Source organism: Xenopus laevis, chromosome 5L (genome assembly GCF_017654675.1).
Source record: "Xenopus laevis strain J_2021 chromosome 5L, Xenopus_laevis_v10.1, whole genome shotgun sequence".
NCBI lineage: Eukaryota > Metazoa > Chordata > Amphibia > Anura > Pipidae > Xenopus > Xenopus laevis.
This window is the reverse complement of record NC_054379.1, coordinates 72,682,257-72,704,447: the sequence shown is the minus strand read 5'-3', so window position 1 is coordinate 72,704,447 and position 22,191 is coordinate 72,682,257. Positions and strand designations below refer to the sequence as shown.

Genomic DNA, 22,191 nt, shown 5'->3' with positions numbered 1-22,191 from the left:
CATGGGTCTTTGTGATAAAAAAAAACTTTTTAGTGTTTATTCGACGTTTCGGCTCCTAAACACGAGCCGTCCTCAGGAAGAAAACTTTTAGAAATAACTTTTTTCTTCCTGAGGACGGCTCGTGTTTAGGCGCCGAAACATCGAATAAACACTAAAAAGTTTTTTTTAATCACAAAGACCCATGAGTGTGGACTTTTGTCTTTATTGATTGTACAATTTTTGATATATATATATATATATATATATATATATATATATATATATATATATATATATATATATATATATATATATATATATATATATATATATATATATATATATATATTACAATAAAGTGAAAATGTATATGGCATAAACACAACAAAAAGCAGAAGTTGCTGAAGCTTAAACATTAATGCTCACATTGATTACATTTTTATGTTATATGGGAATGGGAAAATTCCAGAACATTAATTTCTTTACAGGATTCACACTTAATATTACTGCTAAACAAAGGCAGTGTAGGAAATGCTGTCCTGGCACTTAAATTTGCAAAGAAGATGATATTGAATTAACTTTTTTTTTACTTTGTCGGTGACTGTGAATGTTTTGTTTATCCAAAAAGGTATCCAGCCTTTTCCAGAAGGCTCAATTTGCTTTGAAGAATTAGCCATCTTGCATTGACTGGTTTCTAGATGGTGATAAGCAAGTGTGCTGGAAAAACTGTTCATCAGCTGTTCATAAAGCTGGCCATAGACGTGCAGATTATTCGCCTTTGTTGGACTACCATTCAGATTAATATAAAGTAGTAAAGTGAACAAATCACACAATGCTCAGCCCTTAATTGACAGACAGCAATTGTACAAAAGTTATGCCCGACAAATAGTCACAATTTCCTATTGATATCTTTAGATAGACAATACATGTAGGGATCTAATCTGTAGACGATATAAATCTTTTAACCTTTCCAATGGACTGAACGACTAGTCGCCATGGTATGAAAATGTCAGGACACAACACACTGTCTGAAAATCGTACAAACCTTTGTTTCATATGATGGCATCTTTGCGTTTATGGCCAGCTTTAGCAGATGGCCAACTGATGTTCATACTGCGTGTTTGGCAGTTGATCAGTTTTGGCTGCTTTGTTCAGTATAAAAAGTCATGTCAACTAACCAATCACATAAATTGGTGTTTAATCAGTTCTCTGTGAATCACCCCACACTACTGACTACATGTCATTTTCCTAAAAAAAGCTAGGAAAATTGTAATTGCTATGTCTTAAATGAAGCTGCTATAAACTCAGGGGTCAATTTATTATGTTTCCCTGAATTGAACTTTTAGCTCTAAAAGTTATAATCAAAACACAAAACAAACTATTTGTAAAAACCACAAAACAAAAACCTCTAATACAAAGCATCTCCATCTAAAAGCTAGGTCATATAAAAGTCAATGGGAGCTGTCCTCCCAAATGTAAAATCTTTCTTTGAGCAATTAGGTTTTCAGGGTTTGCTTGTTTTTTGTAATCTCACTAAAAATATTACTTACTAAGTGAGGATTTTGAGGTTGTTGTATTATTTTTATACATATCTTTTAATAAATAACTTGGCATTCATGGTTTTTAAAAATATGAATTTAGTAGGGGTTGAAGAAACCTAAAATTACTCAAATACATATTTTGATAAATACGGCCCTCAGTGTTCCCGCAGTGGTTTTATTTGCTTGTTTAAGACCTTAATTACCAGAAAACCGTTTTCTAGCTTTACACAAATCTATCTGGTACAGCACTCCTTGTATAAAGCTGTTGCATAATTCCTTTAAAATATCTCCCATATTGTACTCTGTTGAATTTCACTTAATTGAACGAAAATTTTAGAAACAATAATTTATTGATTCATACACAAAAATAAACACCACTGAAACATTAGAGTTAGGCAAATCTATACCCAGCAAGTCATCATCTACAAACAGCCAAGTGCTACTTTACTTTTATATCAAATATTTAGTTAATTTATTTCAGTATTTGCATAGCAGCAACACACTACAACATTTATGCTGCTTACCATTCAATAATATTAACTAGAAGGGTTGTGAGTATGATAAGAGTTGATGCATGCATACCTGACTGTGTGAGTTTTGAAAAACTTGTTAATGAGTGCCTTTACTACTGCAAGCTGTTCTTAACACTACTTGCATTACCATTCTAACCTCAAGAGGGACTTGAAGCCAAATTTATACACCTTGTATTTCTCCCTTGCTTGCTGGGCTTGAAACCTGTTTGCTAACTGTGTACACTGCTGGAGTGACACAATACCCATTTATTGACTGTTAGTTGTGATTGGATGTACATCATCAGTAGGGGCTTTTTTACTGGCAATTCAAAAATAACAGGAGCACCTTAAAAACAGAATGCAGAAATGGCCATTGTACAGTTTTTGTAATAAACTGTCCATCTCCATCTGTATGTGCATTCCATTTGCAGTCAGCAATTAATGTGATTTAAAAATAACAAACTCTTGACCCTGTGCATGGGGTCCCCCAGACCACTTGGTGGTCAGTTGCTCCTCCTGGATGCACAGGACTAGTGAATTTCAAGCCCCGTACACTTTAGATTTGCATGCTAGATGTTTTTGAGTTTGTAGTGTTGTGTGATATGATTTTTCATCTAGATTTTGGATGACTGTAAATCTGTGCCAGTTTTACTCAAGCTTTGTTATTTAAGGAGTCACAAGCAGTTTGCAATTTGATGCGCTAACACCATTTTAATTAAAAATTACTTAGGCTACCTGCTTTTAAATATCAGAAGTGCCCTATAGTTTAGCAGTGTTGCTGACCATTACACTGACCATGTACATTCCCTTTAGATATGCAATGCTTTATATTTGTAGGTCTGCCTCTACCAACCTAAACTGCTGTTAAGCTCAGCTTCTGTACATGTTTGCCAGACCTTTGTCACCACATTTAATGGTTTTTTTTAAATTTCAAGATGTAATCTTGCAATGTGTATTCCTAAAGCAGCCCACATGGTGTTAAAAAAACATGTTCTTTCTCTGAACTACTAATGCTTGCAGTTGTCCTTGGTAGATGCACTCCTGTTCTTTTGAGCAACATGGCTATAGCTTGTCAAGCTTCTGACCATAAATTACATTCATTCTCCAAACAACATTAAAAGAAAAATCAACTGCCCATGGCTTCAGAGCCAAAAACTGAGTATTGCTGCACTATATGTTATGTCTACTCTGCTGCTCGTGTCTTGGCTATTGATGGCTACATACCTGACGGGCCTAAGGGACTAGTTTCCTCTTTTTCATGGCATGTCTTACCAAATATTATAAGTGCCTCATACTTCTGTTTTTTGTCATACAGCATGTCATGGTGGCATGTACATGTATGCACTTTTGTATTACCTTTTTTACGGCAAAAACATCAATTTGTTGTAGATGTATACATATTTTACGTATCTAAATAGGCATTTATATGCAATTCTTGTATAACGTATTATTCAAATCAAGCTTATTTATATTCTTTTTAAAGCTTATAGTGATTATTTTGCCAGTAGAAAGGGACACCGATTTCTAGCTTTTTGTGTGCTTCTCTCTTGTGTATAAGTGTTTGAATGAAAGCTGCATTGTGGTAACAGGTACACAAGTTTATATGCACTTAACACCCAGACCTCAAAGCAGGTAGTAATCAGATCTCTTTTATGAAATAGCTAAAATAAGAAACTATTTGGTCTTCTATAGCTGAATGATACAGATTGATTTTAAAAGTTGTGTGGTATACATGTTGGTCCTCTGAGGTATTTGGCAGATAAATCATATATGATTAGAGAAAAACAACTCAAAACTGCATGGACCCACTCATCCACATCCTTTGAAATGATGTTCACTTGACCACCAAAGTATGTGGTTAAATGCTATACTGTCCTAGAGGTGGTTATCACAAAGGTTTCAAGTTAAGTCCAAATATCACATTATAGCTCATAGCCATACCAAGTGATCCAATGCCAAATTATGCCTACTGTTATTTTTTGGTGTCTGAAACCTGTTAAAAAGTAGTAGTAAATGGTGTGTAAGTTTAGTTCAGTCTGATTTTTAACTGCTCTAAATGTCCTTGGGATGGCATTTAGGCGTTTGTTAGAATTCCAAACTTTCCTGTCCATGTAATAGACTGAAGTAATCATCTTATACAGATATGTCCAACTACAGCTCTGCAGAGTAGTTGTAGCCATCCATTAGATTTTTTAGTGCCTCCTCAGTTTAATTAGGTCTCCACAGACCTAACAGACACTTACCGTATAGTATACTGCAAAATAAGAATGATAAATAGGTGTCCCTGGTACTTTTGATGCAGCTTTCATGTTTATACTAGATTTGTACCCCATTTCATGTTTTCAGGCCTCTTTAGCCACTTTGAATTGTATGTAGTGTTGTGGGTTGGAATGCTTTTGGAATACTGTGTGTATGATCTCTACCTTTCAGCACAAGCAACGCTGCCCAGTTTTGGAGGACCAGCTTGTCGATCTGGTGGTGTATGCCATGGAACGCTCTGAAACAGAGGAGAAATATGATGATGGTGGAACAAGCCAGCTGCTATGGCAGCATCTTTCCAGCCAACTCATTTTCTTTGTGCTCTTTCAGTTTGCCAGTTTTCCTCACATGGTCTTGTCTCTCCATCAAAAGGTATATACACATTATACAATATCTGTCAGGTTTGTAAGCTTTTAACAGTCTGTGAAAAATATCCAGTGTGTCGAGAGACTTAGCAGAGACTTAAAGGGATCCTGTCATCGGAAACATGTTTTTTTCAAAACGCATCAGTTAATAGTGCTACTCCAGCAGAATTCTGCACTGAACCCATTTCTCAAAAGAGCAAACAGATTTTTATATTCAATTTTGAAATCTGACATGGGGCTAGACATTTTGTCAATTTCCCAGCTGCCCCTGGACATGTGACTTGTGCCTGCACTTTAGGAGAGAAATGCTTTCTGGCAGGCTGCTGTTTTTCCTTCTCAATGTAACTGAAGGTGTCTCAGTGAGAGATGGGTTTTTACTATTGAGTGTTGTTCTTAGATCTACCAGCAGCTGTTATCTTGTGTTAGGGAGCTGCTATCTGGTTACCTTCCCATTGTTCTTTTGTTTGGCTGCTGGGGGGGGGGGGGAAGGGAGGGGGTAGATATCACTCCAACTTGCAGTACAGCAGTAAAGAGTGATTGAAGTGTATCAGAGCACAAGTCACATGACTTGGGGCAGCTGGGAAATTGACAAAATGTCTAGGCCCATGTCAGATTTCAAAATTGAATATAAAAAAATCTGTTTGCTCTTTTGAGAAATGGATTTCAGTGTAGAATTCTGCTGGAGCAGCACTATTAACTGATTCATTTTGAAAAAAATGTTTTCCCATGACAGTATCCCTTTAACATAGGTGATAAATATCCCATAGATATTTAGATACCCATAGAAATCAGTCTGCAATTAAATTTGAATATTCACAGGGAGAGAATGAAAGCAAAGATCTGATTGGTTGCTGTAGGTAAAGGCACTGGTAATTTATCACTGTTTAGTAAACCAGTCCTTTTTTGACTAATCATTGCAGACCTTTACACCACCCACCTCCATTCATTGTTTCAGGGGATACAACTTGCACACTAATGCCCTTTTAGAGAATAGAGGAGAAAGCGGAAGTGAGTAGCCTAATGGTTACACAGTGACTATGGAAACAGCAATTTTCATGGGGACAGTTTTCCCAGAAGAGGGTAGTTTAGCCTTTGCTCCCAGATTTGCTGGTTAGGTTTTAAATAATATAGTGTAAAGCAAACTGAAAGGCATTTGCCATTTATAATCCCATATTGTTACATCTAAAACCTTACATGACTAATATATACTGCACATAGAGGGGCTACCTGGTACCAGTTTTCTCATACAAAACAAACAGAAGTTTTATTTAACCACTTGTCTGCTGTATACCTGGCATGTATTTTTAAAACTATGAATAGGGATGAAATTACTTTCATCTGAGTTTGGAAACAACTGGCTTAGTTATATTTCTTACAGCTGGCAGGCCGCGGCCTCATTAAAGGTAGAGATCACCTCATGTGGGTGCTGCTGCAGTTCATCTCCGGAAGTATCCAAAAGAATGCTTTGGCCGATTTTTTACCAGTCATGAAGCTATTCGACCTCTTGTACCCAGAAAAAGAAGTGAGTGCTAAATTATTTGCTGCTGTGACCGCTCTCAGATAGAATGGGAAAGGAGGGGGCTGTTATTATAAAGGGATATTGTACAAATTAGTATTTAGAAATGAAAAACTGTTAAACATATACTCTGATCTGTTATGAAGGCTTAATCTAAGATTATACTGTAGTGCTTGTTAAAACCAAGACTATTTACACTTTATTATTTATTCGATCACTACAGGGCCAATAATTACAATTCAGATAAGTTTTCTCTCATAAAGGAATCATGGCAGTTTCTACAGATAAAAAGAAACACCTATGTGTACGGATGAATTAGGGGTCTAATGCATGTTCTTTTTAAAGGCATATTTTGTTAACGTAATCAAAATTCATTATGCCTCCAACGATTACAGCATCCAAAGGAAAATGTGTTCTATCTGTTCTTAAGTATGTCATGTGGTAGCATGTAAATAAAGTAAGATGGTGGTGTAGCACTCCAGCTTGTTGAGATTTGGTTCACCTCAACATGTACAATATATCCACCTTGCCTTGTCCTTTTAATGTTGTGCTTACATGGGAGTAGATTTTATGAAATGCTATGGTCTATTGCCCTTCTGTCAAAAATCCCATTTATTTTTGCTTTATGACAGAGATTTTAGCTTCCTTTTTTTTTTTTAACAATTCTTTTATTTGCACAACTATCAATCGTACAGTCAGCAGGAATCACATAGTTGTCATTGTTGTACAATGTCAATAAAGAAAATTTAACAAAGCAAACATAACCGAAGTGATGTCATTCTTCACAAATACAGTCATCAATGAAGGGTAATACATTTAAACGCAACATTGTAAACCAAGATAAAGCATTCACCTTTGAATTCTCATCTACAAAGTACAGTAGGAAACCAGTAAGACTTTACATTACAATATCACCATAGCATGGAGCATAGCCCAGGAGGAATAATGTGCATTCCTGAGGTAAAACAGACCTTAAGGCATGTCTGGGTCAGGATCTTCCTCTGTCCACGGCGCCCACACTTTATTAAATTTCTCAGGACAACCCCGCCTCAGATATGTTATTTTATAGAGTGGCAGTGCGTTCTCAATTACCTGTTGAGATTTTAGCTTTCTAACATACCATGAGCTTATTACTTGAGTCAATAGATTTTCTGTCAGGGAGATGTAAGAATTCAGTTTTTTCCATTTCATTCTGTAGATGCCTTGATAAGGAGCATTCGGCAGGGAAAATGGGCTTGCTTTAGCTATTTCTTTTTTTTAATTTATTTATTTTTTTGCAGAAAAAGGGATAATTCTGTCTGCAAGGTCTCCTGACATACACTATAACTGAATATAAATTATTTTATCATTTATTTAACAATCTTTTTATTCTCTCTTCAGTGTATCCCTGTGCCTGATATCACCAAACCCCAGTCTACACACTCATTTGCAATGACCTGTATCTGGATCCATTTAAACAGGAAGGCTCAGAATGACAACTCCAAACTTCAGATCCCAATCCCTCATTCTCTAAAACTTCATCATGAGTATGCAGTTTCACTAATTCTTCCTCTTTTATTTCACTGCAATGCCTTCAAATGTTAGCTGAAAGAAACACTTGTTTGCATGACCTTATTTACACATCCAAGGTTGTAGCTATTTATAAATATGGTGTGGCCGTAATTTCCTTTTCAGTTCTTCTTTTAATTCTATTTTACAGATTCCTGCAGCAGAGTCTGAGAAACAAAAGCTTGCAGATGACCGATTACAAAATAGCTTTGCTTTGCAACGCTTATTCTACAAACTCCGAATGTTTCACATTGCCCATGGGGGTGCTGGTGGAAACTATTTATGGCAATGGAAATGTCAATATACCACTTCCAGGATCTAACTGTATGGCTTCAGGTTCTATAACACCACTGCCAATGAACTTGTTGGATTCTCTAACTGTGCATGCTAAAATGAGGTACTATCATTAAATGTACTGCTTCTCATCTCAAAACTTTAATTTGCCTATAGTAGATACACATTGGAGCAATTTCACCCACTGGCAAAATAACCAGCTATCCTGATTATCAGCCAAGGGTATCCTATATGATGACCAAATGATTAACATATAGTAATGTATTAAAACACATATAGACATTGCACAACCCGCCCCCATTTATAAATTCAGAACAGATTTCTTGCTGTGCCATGGGCAACCCATACTGATGGTAAAAATATTTCAAAACAATTCTGAACAGTTTCTAAAATGTATTTTGTGTAGTCCCTAAGCTATGTGTTTCTCCTCATGCAGGAGTCTTGAGTCAGAGGTGTGTGTGTGTGTGTGTGTGTGTGTGTGTGTGTCCTTTCCCTAGATAATGTATTAGAGTGATTCTTTCAAAATAACTGACACAAAGCTCCACGAAGATAATAAAAGGAGATAGTGAAGTGTAACTTTATTATTTAAGAAATATTCAAGTTAGTTGATTATATTTAGATGGTTCTCTTTTCCATGAGATGAAGTTTATATTACATTTTTGTGACAGTTCTTTAAAACACTTTCATTATTTGGCGTTACTGTTCCTTAAAGTAATAAAAATATCATGTACTGTTATCCTGCATTGGTAAAACGGATCTGTTTGCATTAGAAACACTACTATAGTTCATATAAACAAGCTGCTGTGTAGCAATAGCGGAAATTGAATAAAAGGCTATATGGCACAGGTTAAGGGTAAGGCCACACTAAGCGATAGCGCGGCGATTTGACTCGCCGCGACTTTTAAACGGCAATCGCTGGCGAAACTTTGGCGCTGGCGTCTATGGGGAATCGCTGCGTAAAAACACACGCGGCGATCTTTTTTCTATTGTCGCTCGAAATCGCCTCGCTAGGTGATTTCGAGCGACAATAGAAAAAAGATCGCCGCGTGTGTTTTTACGCTGGCGATTTTGCGCGATTCCCCATAGACGCCAGCGCCAAAGTTTCGCCAGCGATTGCGGATTAAAAGTCGCGGCGAAAAGTCGCCGCGAGTCAAATCGCCGCGCTATCGCTTAGTGTGGCCTTACCCTAAATAGTGATTAACAGATAACACCATGATGTTCTATAGAGCTTATCTGCTGTGTATGTATAAATGTATGCACCATTGTTAATGCCTATTTAGAATACTAAGTAACTTTCCTAAATACCTGTACATCAATTACATTGTTTTAAAGTTTTTAACGTTATTAGGAACTGTTAGAACGGCTGAAATGTGTTGATCCATTTCTGTTCTCTTGGTCTGATTTTTTTTTAAGCAATGTAATAGGATAATGTTCTCATCCAGGTCTATTAGTCAGCTGGCTTGATTGGTAACATTGGAAAGTTGCTTAGAATTACATTTTAATTCACTGCAAGGGTAGAGGACTCATTTAAGGTTTACTGAAGTCAGTCAGTGCTTTAAATCAGGGGGCACGCTCAGTATTGCACTGTAGATGCTGCTGAAAAAAGTATCAATCAGTGTTCATTTGAATCACATAAGCACCCGAAAATGCAAGAGACAGCATTTACGGTATTCAAATCCTTTACCTCTAGCACTTCACACTGACACTAATGTGAAAGTATTTTCTAATGTAGCGTTGCCCAAGCTAAAGGAAGCTAAAACAGGCAACAAAATGTACTGTATGTAATCACCCTAGAGAAACAAACATAAAACATATTTACATATTTACATTTTCTTTCCCACTTTCAAGCCTCATTCATAGCATTGCTACCCGAGTGATTAAAATGGCCCAAGCGAAATCCACCTTTGCTTTGGCTCCTGCGCTTGTGGAAACATACAGTCGCTTGTTAGTTTATATGGAGATTGAATCACTTGGCATTAAAGGATTCATAAGTAAGTAATCTTTTTAACTTAATTTGATAGGATTTTTTTGTTGTGTCTTTTTGTTTTAGATGAAAATACTGTTTTTGATTGGGTAATTTTTATTTTACTTAACTCTTCACTAGTTCTTTGTTGAATTCAGCTCTTAATCAACTACTAATCTTCCTTGGCTTTAAAAAAAAAAAAAAAAAAAAAAAAAATACTGCTCAAATGTTTCAAATTGAAACGGATCAGTGACAACTACAGCCCTCAACACTACATCCTCTCTTGCTGCTCGATACCTCCTATGAGCTGATAGGCTTCATACTTGCTTGTCACAGTGATTCCATTTTAAAGAAGAAGGAAAGTTATTTTTCCTTGGTGGTGCCCCAAGTGGTTATATTTACTTACCTGACACCCCAGGTGCTCCTATCAGCAGAAACATGCATCGACACGGGATTCTGCCAGTGAGCGCCACGCAACGATCATCTTCTTTGCTTCTTCATTTTTGAATGAAATAGCCTGCATTTTTGTTACTGTTCGGCTTTTCACTATACTGCGCATGCACAGCCACAAGAAAGAAATAAGAAGCAGGAAGATGATCACTCTGTGATGCTCGCTGGTAGAACCCCTGGCTGGTGGAGTATTCTGCTGATAGGCGCTCTGGCCCGGGCCTGTTGGTTAACTAAATACAATCCTTGGGGGTGCCTAACTTTTGGCACCCCTAAACTCAAAAATACTTTTTCTCCTTTAAACAGACTCTGTTAATCCTGTGGTTGATAACATTCCCAGTCACCCCCAAGCATCAAGTATCCCATTCAGCTAAAGTATACAGCTGAAGGTTAAGAACATTTTTAGCTGAACTCTATTCATTTCTTTTGAATGACCTGGCAAGTGTTCATGCTGAAAGTAAAAGCCAATTCATGTTACTTCATGCAGCTGCAGAAATTTGTGTCTGCACCAGTCATCTGTTTAGTAGGGCCATCACAGCTCAACAAATGCAGCCCCAGATTGGTTTCCTAGCGGACAAACTTCACAGGGTGTACTTTTGAGCAACAGGAGAGGGTTATAACCAACCAAAGTGTGTACTTCCAGTGTCTCCCCATCTCCAAGGGCTGTAATGACCCAGAGCTAACCCAGGCACCTCATCAGCAATGAGCAGGAAAGGCCTTACAGGACTAGGATTGATGTTTACATTTCTTATCCATCCATACAAGTCTGTGAACGAAGCAAACTCTCCTTGCTTATAGATTATTCTGAGTGGTCTGTCTACGATCCAGCAATTTGGATTTGATAAGTGTCTACAAATGTAATCAATGTCAAACTCAGTGTGGCTGTATGCTTTTCAAGTTTTCAGTCTTTACCAGAGAGGTCAGAATAACAGTCATACAAATAGTCTGGGGGCAGCAGTATCGAGCAAATTATGAGAATGATCAAAAGGGAATGGAATAGTACTCCAAAGGCACAAACTCTGCACCACCCCACATGGCAGCCAGTTAGTATTAGTATGCACCCCCTCAAATAACATTCAGCTAGGGGCTCACAACTCCACCTCCCACACTACTGAGTACTTTCTGCATCTTTGTAAAAATAATTTTCACTACAGTGCCATACATTAAGGAGCATCTGTTATAGCTTTTTTATAATTTTAAAATACAGCTTATATCCTGTTTAATAGTTCTGAATGAAAATGTAATTTATTATTGAAATGATATTTTTGTGCATTCCAATAACCCTTCTATATTTAGGAGAGTGCTTTATTTTATCATGCCCTTAACATATAAATTAGATCATATGTATTTTAGAAGTATTAGTAAAGAATAAATAAAGAATAAATTAGTATTATGAAAAAGCATAGTAAAAATATGTAGGAAAAAATATTATTTATAAATTTATCACAAGTATAGCAGTTGCAAGTAGAATAGATGACATTGACAGAAGCAGATATATAATTTAGATTAGCCATGTGTTTGCTACTAAGTTATTTTGCTAATTTTGCAAAAATTGTGTTTACGCCAGGCCAGCTTTTGCCTACAGTTTTTAAGTCGCATGCCTGGGGGATCCTTCACACCCTGCTGGAAATGTTCAGTTATCGAATGCACCACATTCAGCCTCACTACCGAGTACAACTTCTGAGCCACCTTCATTCACTTGCTGGTGTTCCACAGACAAATCAGAACCAACTTCATCTATGGTTAGTTACCTGCAAATAAATATTTGGGCAAAAATCATTTCTTTTGTTAATATCTGATGTTATTGCAAATTAATTCCAATAAGGATTAATTATATCTTAGTTTGGATCAAGTACAATGTACTATTTTATTATTACAGAGAAAAAAAGAAAGCATTTATAAGAATTTGAATTAGTTGGGTACAATGGAGTCTATGGGAGACTAATTTTCCCTAATTTGGAAATTTTTGGATAACGGGTTTCTGGATAACGGATCCTATACCTGTATATGTTTTCTTTCCCAGCTATCTTTTCTTTATAGTAACCCCACGTTACTTTAGTTTTCTTTTGCATGTTATGTTTCTACTTTTGTGCTCCCTGACTATTTCATATGACTAATTCATACATGTCAGTCATAAATCATATTTATGCTTTCTTGCTTTTTTGCTTCTCTTTATAGTGTTGAGAGTACAGCTCTGAGATTGATCACCGCTCTTGGCAGCTCTGAAGTGCAACCACAATTCACACGTTTCCTCAGTGACCCCAAAACTGTCTTATCAGCAGAGTCGGAGGAGCTTAACAGAGCTCTTATACTTACCATAGCAAGAGCCACACATGTTACTGGTACTGTAACTATTTGCTGCACAATAATTGAACAATGATTGTATTTTTCTCTCTACCCATTTCTTAGAATTTAAATCATCTGCTTGTTGGTGATGCTACATGAAACAACATAGCATTCATTATTTGTTTTGTTGCTTAGATTTTTTCACAGGCTCTGAATCAATACAAGGCACGTGGTGCAAAGACATTCTCCAAACCATAATCAGCTTTACACCTCACAACTGGGCCTTGCATACACTTAGCTGTTTTCCAGCACCGCTGCAGGTATTTATTGCAATTTGTATTTCTTTGCGTGGCCACCAGGGGAAGCACAAACTTGTTAAACATGTTTGTTGAACTCAAAAGTCCTGCATATCTGATGCATAAAACGTATTCATATCAAAGATATGCTGGCATTTCCTGTTCTACAGACATGCCCTGTGCTTTATTTAATTTAATTTAAACATTGTCTCCTTTCTTTCCCCAAGCCTGGATATGTGTGACTCTGTTATGCTTGGCTGTGTTTTGAGGCTAGAATCAGCTGGTTATGATGTTTATTTCCCCCCAAGTTCTAATATCAAACCAAAAAAAAGTTTTCTATTGTTTTTAGGACATGTTGTGACAGGTTGTCAATCCCTACCTATCACTGCATACATAATATATTAGACCAAGCTTGGAGGGCACATTAACAGGGAGATGCTCATAAACAGTTCATGTAATTAACTATACTTGTTTTATTGTATTATTTATTTCTTTTTTTGCTACTAGGCTTTCTTCAAGCAGAACAATGTGCCACAAGAAAGTCGTTTCAACCTCAAAAAGAATGTTGAGGAAGAGTACAGAAAGTGGAAGTCCATGACCAATGAGAACGACATAATCACGCATTTCTCCTTGCAGGGCTCACCCCCTCTATTCCTTTGTCTTCTGTGGAAGATGCTTTTAGAAACAGATCAGATTAATCAAATTGGTTACAGGTAAATTATTTCATCGTATAAACTAACATCATTTGGCCATCCTTCTAATTTAGCTTCTCGCTGTATTACTCACTAAGCTTAAATGCTTGTGCTTTCCTGGAGCAAAAAGGCTCATGGGGAGCTATGATGTCGGGTTCAAATTCATCAGCTTTGTGAATAAAATGTACAAAACAGCCATGTAGCAGAATGATTTCAGAGATAAAGAAAATGTTGATGGCTAATAAATATTTTATAATACAGTGTGTTAGATTGTTCCAAGTTCAATGCTTCAATTAACATCTAAACCATTTACATATAAACCGTTATTCTAATTGAAAAAAAAATTTAGCTTTTCATTCTTTAGAAAATGGCTATGCTTAGTTACATAGCTTGGGTTTCTGCAAACACAGGCTCTCTTATGTTAACTTGTTACCAGCAGAGCATAGCTGTGCATAATCATCTTATACAGTACTTTTTCTAAATGATAGTACAGGTACAATAAATAAGAATCTGGTACGTATGTATGGGATCCCTTATCCGGAAACCTGTTATCCAGAAAGCTCTGAATTACAGGAATCCCATTATCCATAAAATACATTTTAAACAAGTAATTTTAATTTAAAAACTTTTTTTTTCTCTGAAACTATAAGACAGATTCAGGTACAAGATACAACCTAAGCAGCCTGAATCCCTATTGGTGGCAAAGCAATTCTATGATCTTTAGGAGAAACGTATGAAGATCCAAAGAAGGAAAATCACTTTTCCATAAAAAAACAGTTCCTTAGCATTCCAAATTATAGATTCAATAGTTCTAATGGATGGCTTTAGTGATGCTTGGAAAAATTGCAGCAATTAGAATTTCCAAGGATTTTTAGCAAAAACTATCCATACTTTAGCAAATACTATCCATGTGAGTTTGTCGTGATCTCCACCTAGCAGCAGAATGCAGAATTATGAGTTGGATATATTAATTAATAAAAGTGAAATGCAAGATACAAATTACTGGTGAAAACATTTTTTAAATCCTTGCAATTTGTTAAATAGTTGATTGTTGTAAATTTATTTTTCTTTTTTAGGGTCCTGGAGAGAATAGGAGCTAGAGCTCTTGTTGCTCATGTCAGAACTTTTGCAGATTTTCTAGTGTATGAATTTTCTACCTCAGCAGGAGGCCAGCAACTCAATAAGTGTATTGAGATGCTTAACGACATGGTGTGGAAGTATAACATTGTGACCTTGGATCGACTGATATTGTGCTTGGTAATTAATCACTCCTTGTTTATATTTCTTGTTGTTAATGATTATTTACCAAGTAAAGTAAAAATAACATCTTTAGATAAAAGGTATGCCTTGCACTTTACTCATAGCAGCTTGAATGTTGCTCTTTTATGTCCCAGTGACCAGCTATGAATCTAGCACCACTGGTTTAGAAGCAGAGATATAGCCCTAAATTCAGACCTTAAATCCAAATGTCTAAGTAGACTGTTTTGTTCTGTTAACATCTTCTCAGTGCATGATATCACATCATGACTCTGAGAGTAAATCCATGGTTTAATTCACAGCCTGAGCAAGAAAAAATGTTGGTATGAGGAACTTACTAATAAACAAATAAAACTGTTTTTTTTCTCCTAGGCCATGCGCAGCCATGAAGGAAATGAAGCCCAGGTGTGCTACTTCATTATTCAGCTGCTGCTTCTGAAACCAAATGACTTCAGAAACCGAGTAAGCGACTTTGTGAAGGAAAATTCCCCAGAGCACTGGCTTCAGAATGACTGGCATACCAAACACATGAATTACCATAAGGTAGAAAATTCTGAAATATGCTTTGATATGCTACTTCTTGTCACGCACATTTCAACACTGGAATTTCTTCTGATTTAGATGTAAACAATAACATTTACCACATGCTACACAAATTACAGGCAAAACAAAAATAACATCAGGCTGAAATAATGGGCAGAGGGTCTTTTGTTCCTAGGATGTTTTCAGCTGCCCATTGCTCTGTGGAATCCTCTGCACATGGCTCTACGCCATGCTTTCCTGATCCAGAGTTTATAATTGTAACTAGGTATCCATTGAATCCTGGATTCGGACATGATTTGGAATTTTTCAGCAGGATTCAGCCGATTTGAGTGCCTGGCCAAGCCAAATCCTTAAAATCATGTAACTTTTCATCAATGCAATTGATTCAAGATTTGGCTGTATCCTTCATGAATGATGATTTGGCTGAATGCCAAAATACTGGATTTGGTGCACCCCTACTTGTCACCATGTAACATCACTACTCTGGCCAAGAATTTTAGCAAATATTTAATTAATAAATAAGTAGGAAAAGAAATGGTGCTGTGTAAAATCATTGCTGACCCCACATTAACATCAAAATATATTTTCAGGGCAGAATAGAACAAACTATGTCAATATTATAAGTAGGTATCTTGTTTAAAAAAAAGTTCATTATAGCAAAGTCCCTAAATATTATCCTATCAAGATCCCCAACAGTGGCTCGGGATATTTCCAGATCTGGGAGATAACTGAGAAAATGCTTACCCATATCTTTATAGTAGCTAGGAGACTAATAGCAAGATCATGGAAGAAACCGGAGGCCCCAACTTGTACTCCATTACTAGTGGAAATTGACTCCAAAAAAGCTGCCCTCGAGGCCATGACCGTTCACTCAGCAAAAGCAGACCACAGTAGTCCAGTAAAACCATGTAGTCCGTACCTATCTATAGGTTTGCTGGAGCAATCATATGTTGCACTAAGTCCAGCTCAGACTGTACAGTTTACTGTACACATTTTGTTTTGTTTGTTTTTTTACCCTGTTCCTACATTGTTCAGGCCCTCATCCTTCCCCCTCAAAAGCTTAGCCGAATTATTACTTCTCCCCACTATAAACCATGGTGCAATGCAAGCTAGACATGCATGGCACATTGTCAAATATTACACATGACACACAGAACAGTTTGCACATATGTATTCCAGTACTGATGAATCAATACTGCAAGCCTTGGTTATATACCCCATTGACACAACTGTGTTATCTTAATGTAAGCACTTGAGTGAAAAAAAAAGTTCATTATACACTATTTGGTCAAAACTGATTAACGTTTTCCTATTGACTATTTGAAATGTGGTTTCCTCTTTGTGGTTTTGTTTTTTTTTTTTTTTTTGTTACTGTGGTGTTCCAGTTACGCTTGTGCAATTTACAGAAGTTTGTCATGATAACCACTCATAGAGATAAATGTTTGGTTTCTAAGTCCAAATCCTCTCTGGATTCCTGCCCTATTTCTGGTCTCTCTGGTCACTCATCTCTCCAGTTTGTCCCCTTCCTGCCCAAACTCAGATTTCCATTGACTCTCTCAATACTTGAGTTCAGCCTGGTTCTTTGTTCACCACCATTCCCTGTTAAAGCTCTGACAGATTCCTGGCCTGAGTGCCTCAAAATTGTCAAATGATGTTTAAAATATTTTATTCTTTTTACTTGTCTTAAGTAGCTGATGTGAGTTCTGTAAACTCTTATTATTTGTGCATAATGGTAGTCAACCAGATTTTATTTTTCTGTAGAAGTATCCAGAAAAACTGTACTTTGAAGGCCTTGCAGAACAGGTTAACCCACCAGTACAGATCCAGCCCCAGTATCTTCCTATTTATTTTGGAAATGTTTGCCTCCGATTCTTGCCTGTGTTCGACATAGTCATCCACCGCTTTCTGGAGTTAATTCCTGTTTCTAAGTCTCTGGAGACTCTCCTTGATCATCTGGGCGGCTTGTACAAGTTCCACGGTTTGTATCCTTTTAATATTCTATGGAGGACAGCCTTAACGTAATTCAGAACTTTCTTGATAATGGGTTTCCGAAGATAACGGATCCCATACCTTCACAATGATAATTCTATAAGCGTACCTTTTTGTATACACAACATTGGAACAGTGTTCTGTATGATATTTCTAGAAATTGAAGCCATGAAGTCTTTTTGTCATCACTGTCATTGAAAATGTTATGTTTGCCACCAGGTTAAAGCATAGCCAGCAATTAGTATTGGGTTGCCTATATGCTAGTTGTTATTAAGCCTTGTCCTCTGATTGATATTGCACTTCCTCCATCCTCATTTTTTTATCAGGAAGAGTCTGTCCTGGAACAGAGAGTACATAATGCCACTAGTGATACTAAAGAACATCATTTTAAATGTTTGCTTTCCTGATTTTACAACACTGAGGGGCCTCTTTAGCATACTGTGTAAAAATGGAGTGAAGCATTACCAGCGATGTTACCCATGGCATACCACAGAAGTTGTTAAAGTACCAGTAACATCATATTTTTAATATTTATTTCCCCCCAAAATAGCTATAATGAAAGGTAAGTCTTACTTTTTTCAAATCTTCAGCCTGAATTTGACATGCAAAGTGCTCCATAGGAGAAAGACAAAAAGGTGACAGCAGCTTGAATTGCTCTGTGCGCTGAATTGGAAGTCAGCTTAAATTTGTTTCTATTCCTTTGGGTTTGCTTTGGGGGTAATGATATGAGTAAACAGTATATTTAAGCTGCAGACACTGGAAAAAAAAAACTTTCCCTGATTTTTCCTTTTTTTTTGAAAACTCAATAAACATTCAATTGAGAAAAAAAAAGCTTTGGTGCTTTGGGTCATTGGTACAAAGCTAACCGGTTCAGATTAAAGCTGCCCGTCACCTCCTCAACTTTCTCCAATGGGGCACTTTGAAAGTAAAATTCAAGGTGAATCTATTATAGCTGTTTTTGGGGGGAATTAAGCATTGGAAAAAAATTGGTGTTACTGTTACTTTAAGGGCTCTTACACCCTGTTTTTGGAGGGCATCTAAAGGCTTCCGCTAATTCCATTATAGTCTGTCTGGTTGTTTTAATTAGCACTCAAGAGTTGCGGTTTATTTCATTTGTGTTTCACCTTGTTTTGTGGAAGCAGTATGCTGCATTTCCCTTACTTTGATACACATTCAGAGTACAATAGAATAGGGGGTTCTGTTTGGAACAGAGAAAAACCGACTTATGTGCATTGTAAAAAAAAATGTATGTAAATGCCATGTGTATGCTTTTTTACACATTGAACATGCATTTATAAACACATGAAAGGAAACCACAACAAGTGAAGAAAAATACCAAGACGGGTGCAATAGATTGTGTCAGTGCCACGTCTATCTGGGAATACAATGTGAGCCTAATTATCATGAAGAATGACAAAAAGCTTGTGTTGAAACACCTGACCTATAATGTGCAAAATTTAACTTCTTCTTTATGAAGCTGTTTATCTGTATACACAAATTCCGCAGACAAAATCCACCGAGCATACTTTAGTCATTTATGATAACGCAAGGTAGGTATTGCATCAAAAAGGTGGCCAGCAAGGTAACTTTGGGTCCGAAACAAGCAGGTTTGAAAAGATGTAAAAATGAACAATTTTGAACTTAACTGATAGTATTGAATAGATAGCTGCCAGTAACAATATGGAGAAGCATAATAAAGAAGTGGCAGTGTAATGTATTAGCATCAAATGAACACCCTACAATATATTGTTACCTTATGGTAGATTTTCTGGGCTCAAGAAATAACTAATTTTATATTTTAATTTTTTTTTGTGATTAAAATAAAAGGGAAAATTATGTGAACACCCCATGGATGCATTTGCATACTGGCATATTTATGAATGTAATCTAGTAACTTTGAAACCCTTAAATCTGTACTGTACCCGAAATGCCTCTAAGGTATAGTACACACTGCCACAGTTGCACACTCCTAGTTGCAGAAGTGAAAAGGGTGAATTTTATTATGTCAAAGTTACAGGCAACATTTCAGGCTGTATCTTGCCCTTTATCGAGCCTTAGATTGCCTTCAATGGTTCTGTTTTTTTATTTTTATAGCTGAACAAAGGTAATTCTGAGAACAATTAAACTTATTGCTTATTTATCTTCAGTAGGGCTAATAAAGCTTTGTTTGTTCAATCCCCTTTATGCCCCTATACACGGGCAGATATAAAACTGCTGACAGATTAAGTCAGTAGCTTATTGCCCAGTGTATGGGGCCTTCCTACTGGCTTCCCAAATCGTTATCTTCCCTAAAAGTCGTGCAGATGTCTATCGACCAGGCTTAAAAATCCTGTTGTGTTGAGGACCGCATTAATTGAGCCAACCGCCCCTGTTTTGTCCTCATTTTCTCCCTAGGGCCCACAATCGGATCAGCCCAATATCGCCCACCTCAAGGTGGGCATATCTGGGAGAGATCCATTTGTTTGGCAAGGCCTCTACTTGTCTGGTACAAAAGTTTTCCCATTCCTATTCTATGTGAATTCCTATAGTTAAAGAGCAACTAAAGTCTAAAATAGAATAATGTTAGAAATTATGTATTTTGTATACTAAATATAAACGTGAAATTACTGTACCAGAAGCCTAATAAGACAAATGATTTATGTTTTCAAAGTTGGCACAGGGGGCTGTCATCTTTTAACTTCACTTAGGGATCGTCATAAATGATCAAAAAAGCACAAGTCAAATAATATCTGCCATAGAAGCAGATACAGCAAGACTGATTAATAATCAGAATTACTGACTGCACTGGGTCTGTGGATACAAATCTACACAGTTGGTACAGGGAAACAAACAAAGCTGCTCGAGTTCTGGGAAGTAAGGTGTGGAGGGCTCCCCCATGTTGTTTGAAAGTATGATTGTTTCCTGCACACCAGTTAGGGACTGTCTGAAGTTTCCTATCTGCGGCAATCAAAGCAAGTAAACCGAAGGGGGAATTTCACTGCATACAGACAGGTTTCCTATAAAAATTGTAGACTTTTTTTAATTAAAGTATATTGGAGATAGGTTTCTTTTCATTAAAGAAAGTCAAAATGGGATTTTTATTTGTTTGCCTTTACATCCCCTTTAAGTAGCAAAGTAACTCTTCCAGAGTGTATTTATCAGTAACGATATGGCTCGAGTCTAGGCTCATACCCTCTGTCTAAAAAGCTTTTGTAGGAGCCCGCTTTTGTGTTATCAAAGTCTTATTGCTCAATCATTCAGGCCCACACTTTCTCTGTTTAACCCCATCCTTATCTTGCCATCATAAAGCAGAGGTTCTCACATCTTATGGACCACTCTCTCTGCAAATAGTGGCTGTGGAGGATGGTTGAGAGCTGACATGATAACACAGATAGACAAGCAGATCTGTCTAACCCAGTACCATTTATTATTTCCCTGCCAAAGGATTAGCTCATGCCATCATAATAACTAACCACTTTTTGTTTTTTAATAGATCGCCCGGTGACCTACTTATACAATACACTTCACTACTACGAGATGCAGCTTAGGGACCGGACAAACCTAAAGCGGAAGCTTGTTCATGCTATCATTGGCTCTCTCAAGGATAACAGGCCCCAGGGGTGGTGCTTGAGTGACACATACCTGAAGTTTGGTATGAATCCCAGAGACGACAACCCTTGGATCCCTGATGATACTTATTATTGCAAGCTGATTGGCCGACTGGTTGACAATATCCTTTCTTTCTGTATAGATGTAGGAATTAAAGTGTCATGTATTGTAAACATAATGTCCCAATATAAAATGAAAATATTCCTCAATTATAACTACCTATGGCTGGCAAATCTCCCGGGCCCTTTCCAAATTGTGACTGGAGGTTCAACGAGTTTCCCAATCCAGCTGCGCATGCTCTTCATGTTACCTGTGTGGAATTGATGGCATTAGCTGTTCCAGGGAAAGATGTGGGCAACGCTCTTCTTAATGTTGTCCTAAAGAGGTTTGCAAGTTTTTTTTTTTGTTTTTTTTTTTTACCAGATTGACAGCCGTTCTGCCTTATTTGTGACATACTGTCAAATACCAATTCAAATCTGTCCATTATGGGATAGTGCACCATAATAACTTAGTAATTGCATTTTTTTTTTTTTTTACATATAAACACTATAAATCATTTTGCAGTAGATATTAACTGTTTGTCCTGAAAATTGGAATTTTTTCCAAGTTTTGTTATAATTTACTTTAATTTCTCCCACTTAACAGCCAGCCACTGGTGCCAAGAGAGAATATCACTGCTTGGATGAATGCGATTGGACTCATCATTACTGCTCTTCCAGTGAGTCATCGACATTTAAACTATATAATCCATATTGGTGCCTCCTAGAATTTGACTTGAATTTGAATGTATATATTTTTAGCTGCTTAATAAGAAATTGTAGAAAAAGAAACCATTCAAAGATTGCCACTGTACTTTTTTGTTTTGTTTTATGGGAACAAAAGTTAATATTTGTTTTCATATTATTCTAAAATCCCTTCTATGAAGATGCTACTGCGCAGCTTGCAGTTAAAGGTGCCCTCGTGTACTTGGTGTTTTGTAATCCTCTTGCATAAGAAAAGGGCACTACAGCCTCGTGCCTAAGGGAAGTTGGATGGCTTTACTGGGAGGAGTTACCAACCACATATTGGTGAAGAATAGACTTCTTTACATTTAACATTAGCTGGCATTGTTCTATG

At 36.9% G+C, this 22,191-nt stretch overlaps 1 protein-coding gene across 2 annotated transcripts in view; it reads left to right on the top strand.

The window, feature by feature from the left end:
• med23.L (mediator complex subunit 23 L homeolog) overlaps window positions 1–22,191 on the top strand; it is a 45,934-nt gene that overhangs the window by 18,914 nt on the left and 4,829 nt on the right. For both annotated transcript variants that reach the window (XM_018261776.2, NM_001090215.1), the window contains 15 exons: window positions 4,463–4,663; window positions 6,035–6,178; window positions 7,553–7,698; window positions 7,872–8,117; window positions 9,863–10,005; window positions 11,992–12,166; window positions 12,603–12,766; window positions 12,906–13,030; window positions 13,514–13,719; window positions 14,775–14,955; window positions 15,328–15,498; window positions 17,260–17,476; window positions 20,960–21,196; window positions 21,295–21,460; window positions 21,721–21,793. In XM_018261776.2, the coding sequence (XP_018117265.1) occupies window positions 4,463–4,663; window positions 6,035–6,178; window positions 7,553–7,698; window positions 7,872–8,117; window positions 9,863–10,005; window positions 11,992–12,166; window positions 12,603–12,766; window positions 12,906–13,030; window positions 13,514–13,719; window positions 14,775–14,955; window positions 15,328–15,498; window positions 17,260–17,476; window positions 20,960–21,196; window positions 21,295–21,460; window positions 21,721–21,793 (2,595 nt within the window). The remainder of the gene's footprint in view (window positions 1–4,462; window positions 4,664–6,034; window positions 6,179–7,552; window positions 7,699–7,871; window positions 8,118–9,862; window positions 10,006–11,991; window positions 12,167–12,602; window positions 12,767–12,905; window positions 13,031–13,513; window positions 13,720–14,774; window positions 14,956–15,327; window positions 15,499–17,259; window positions 17,477–20,959; window positions 21,197–21,294; window positions 21,461–21,720; window positions 21,794–22,191) is intronic.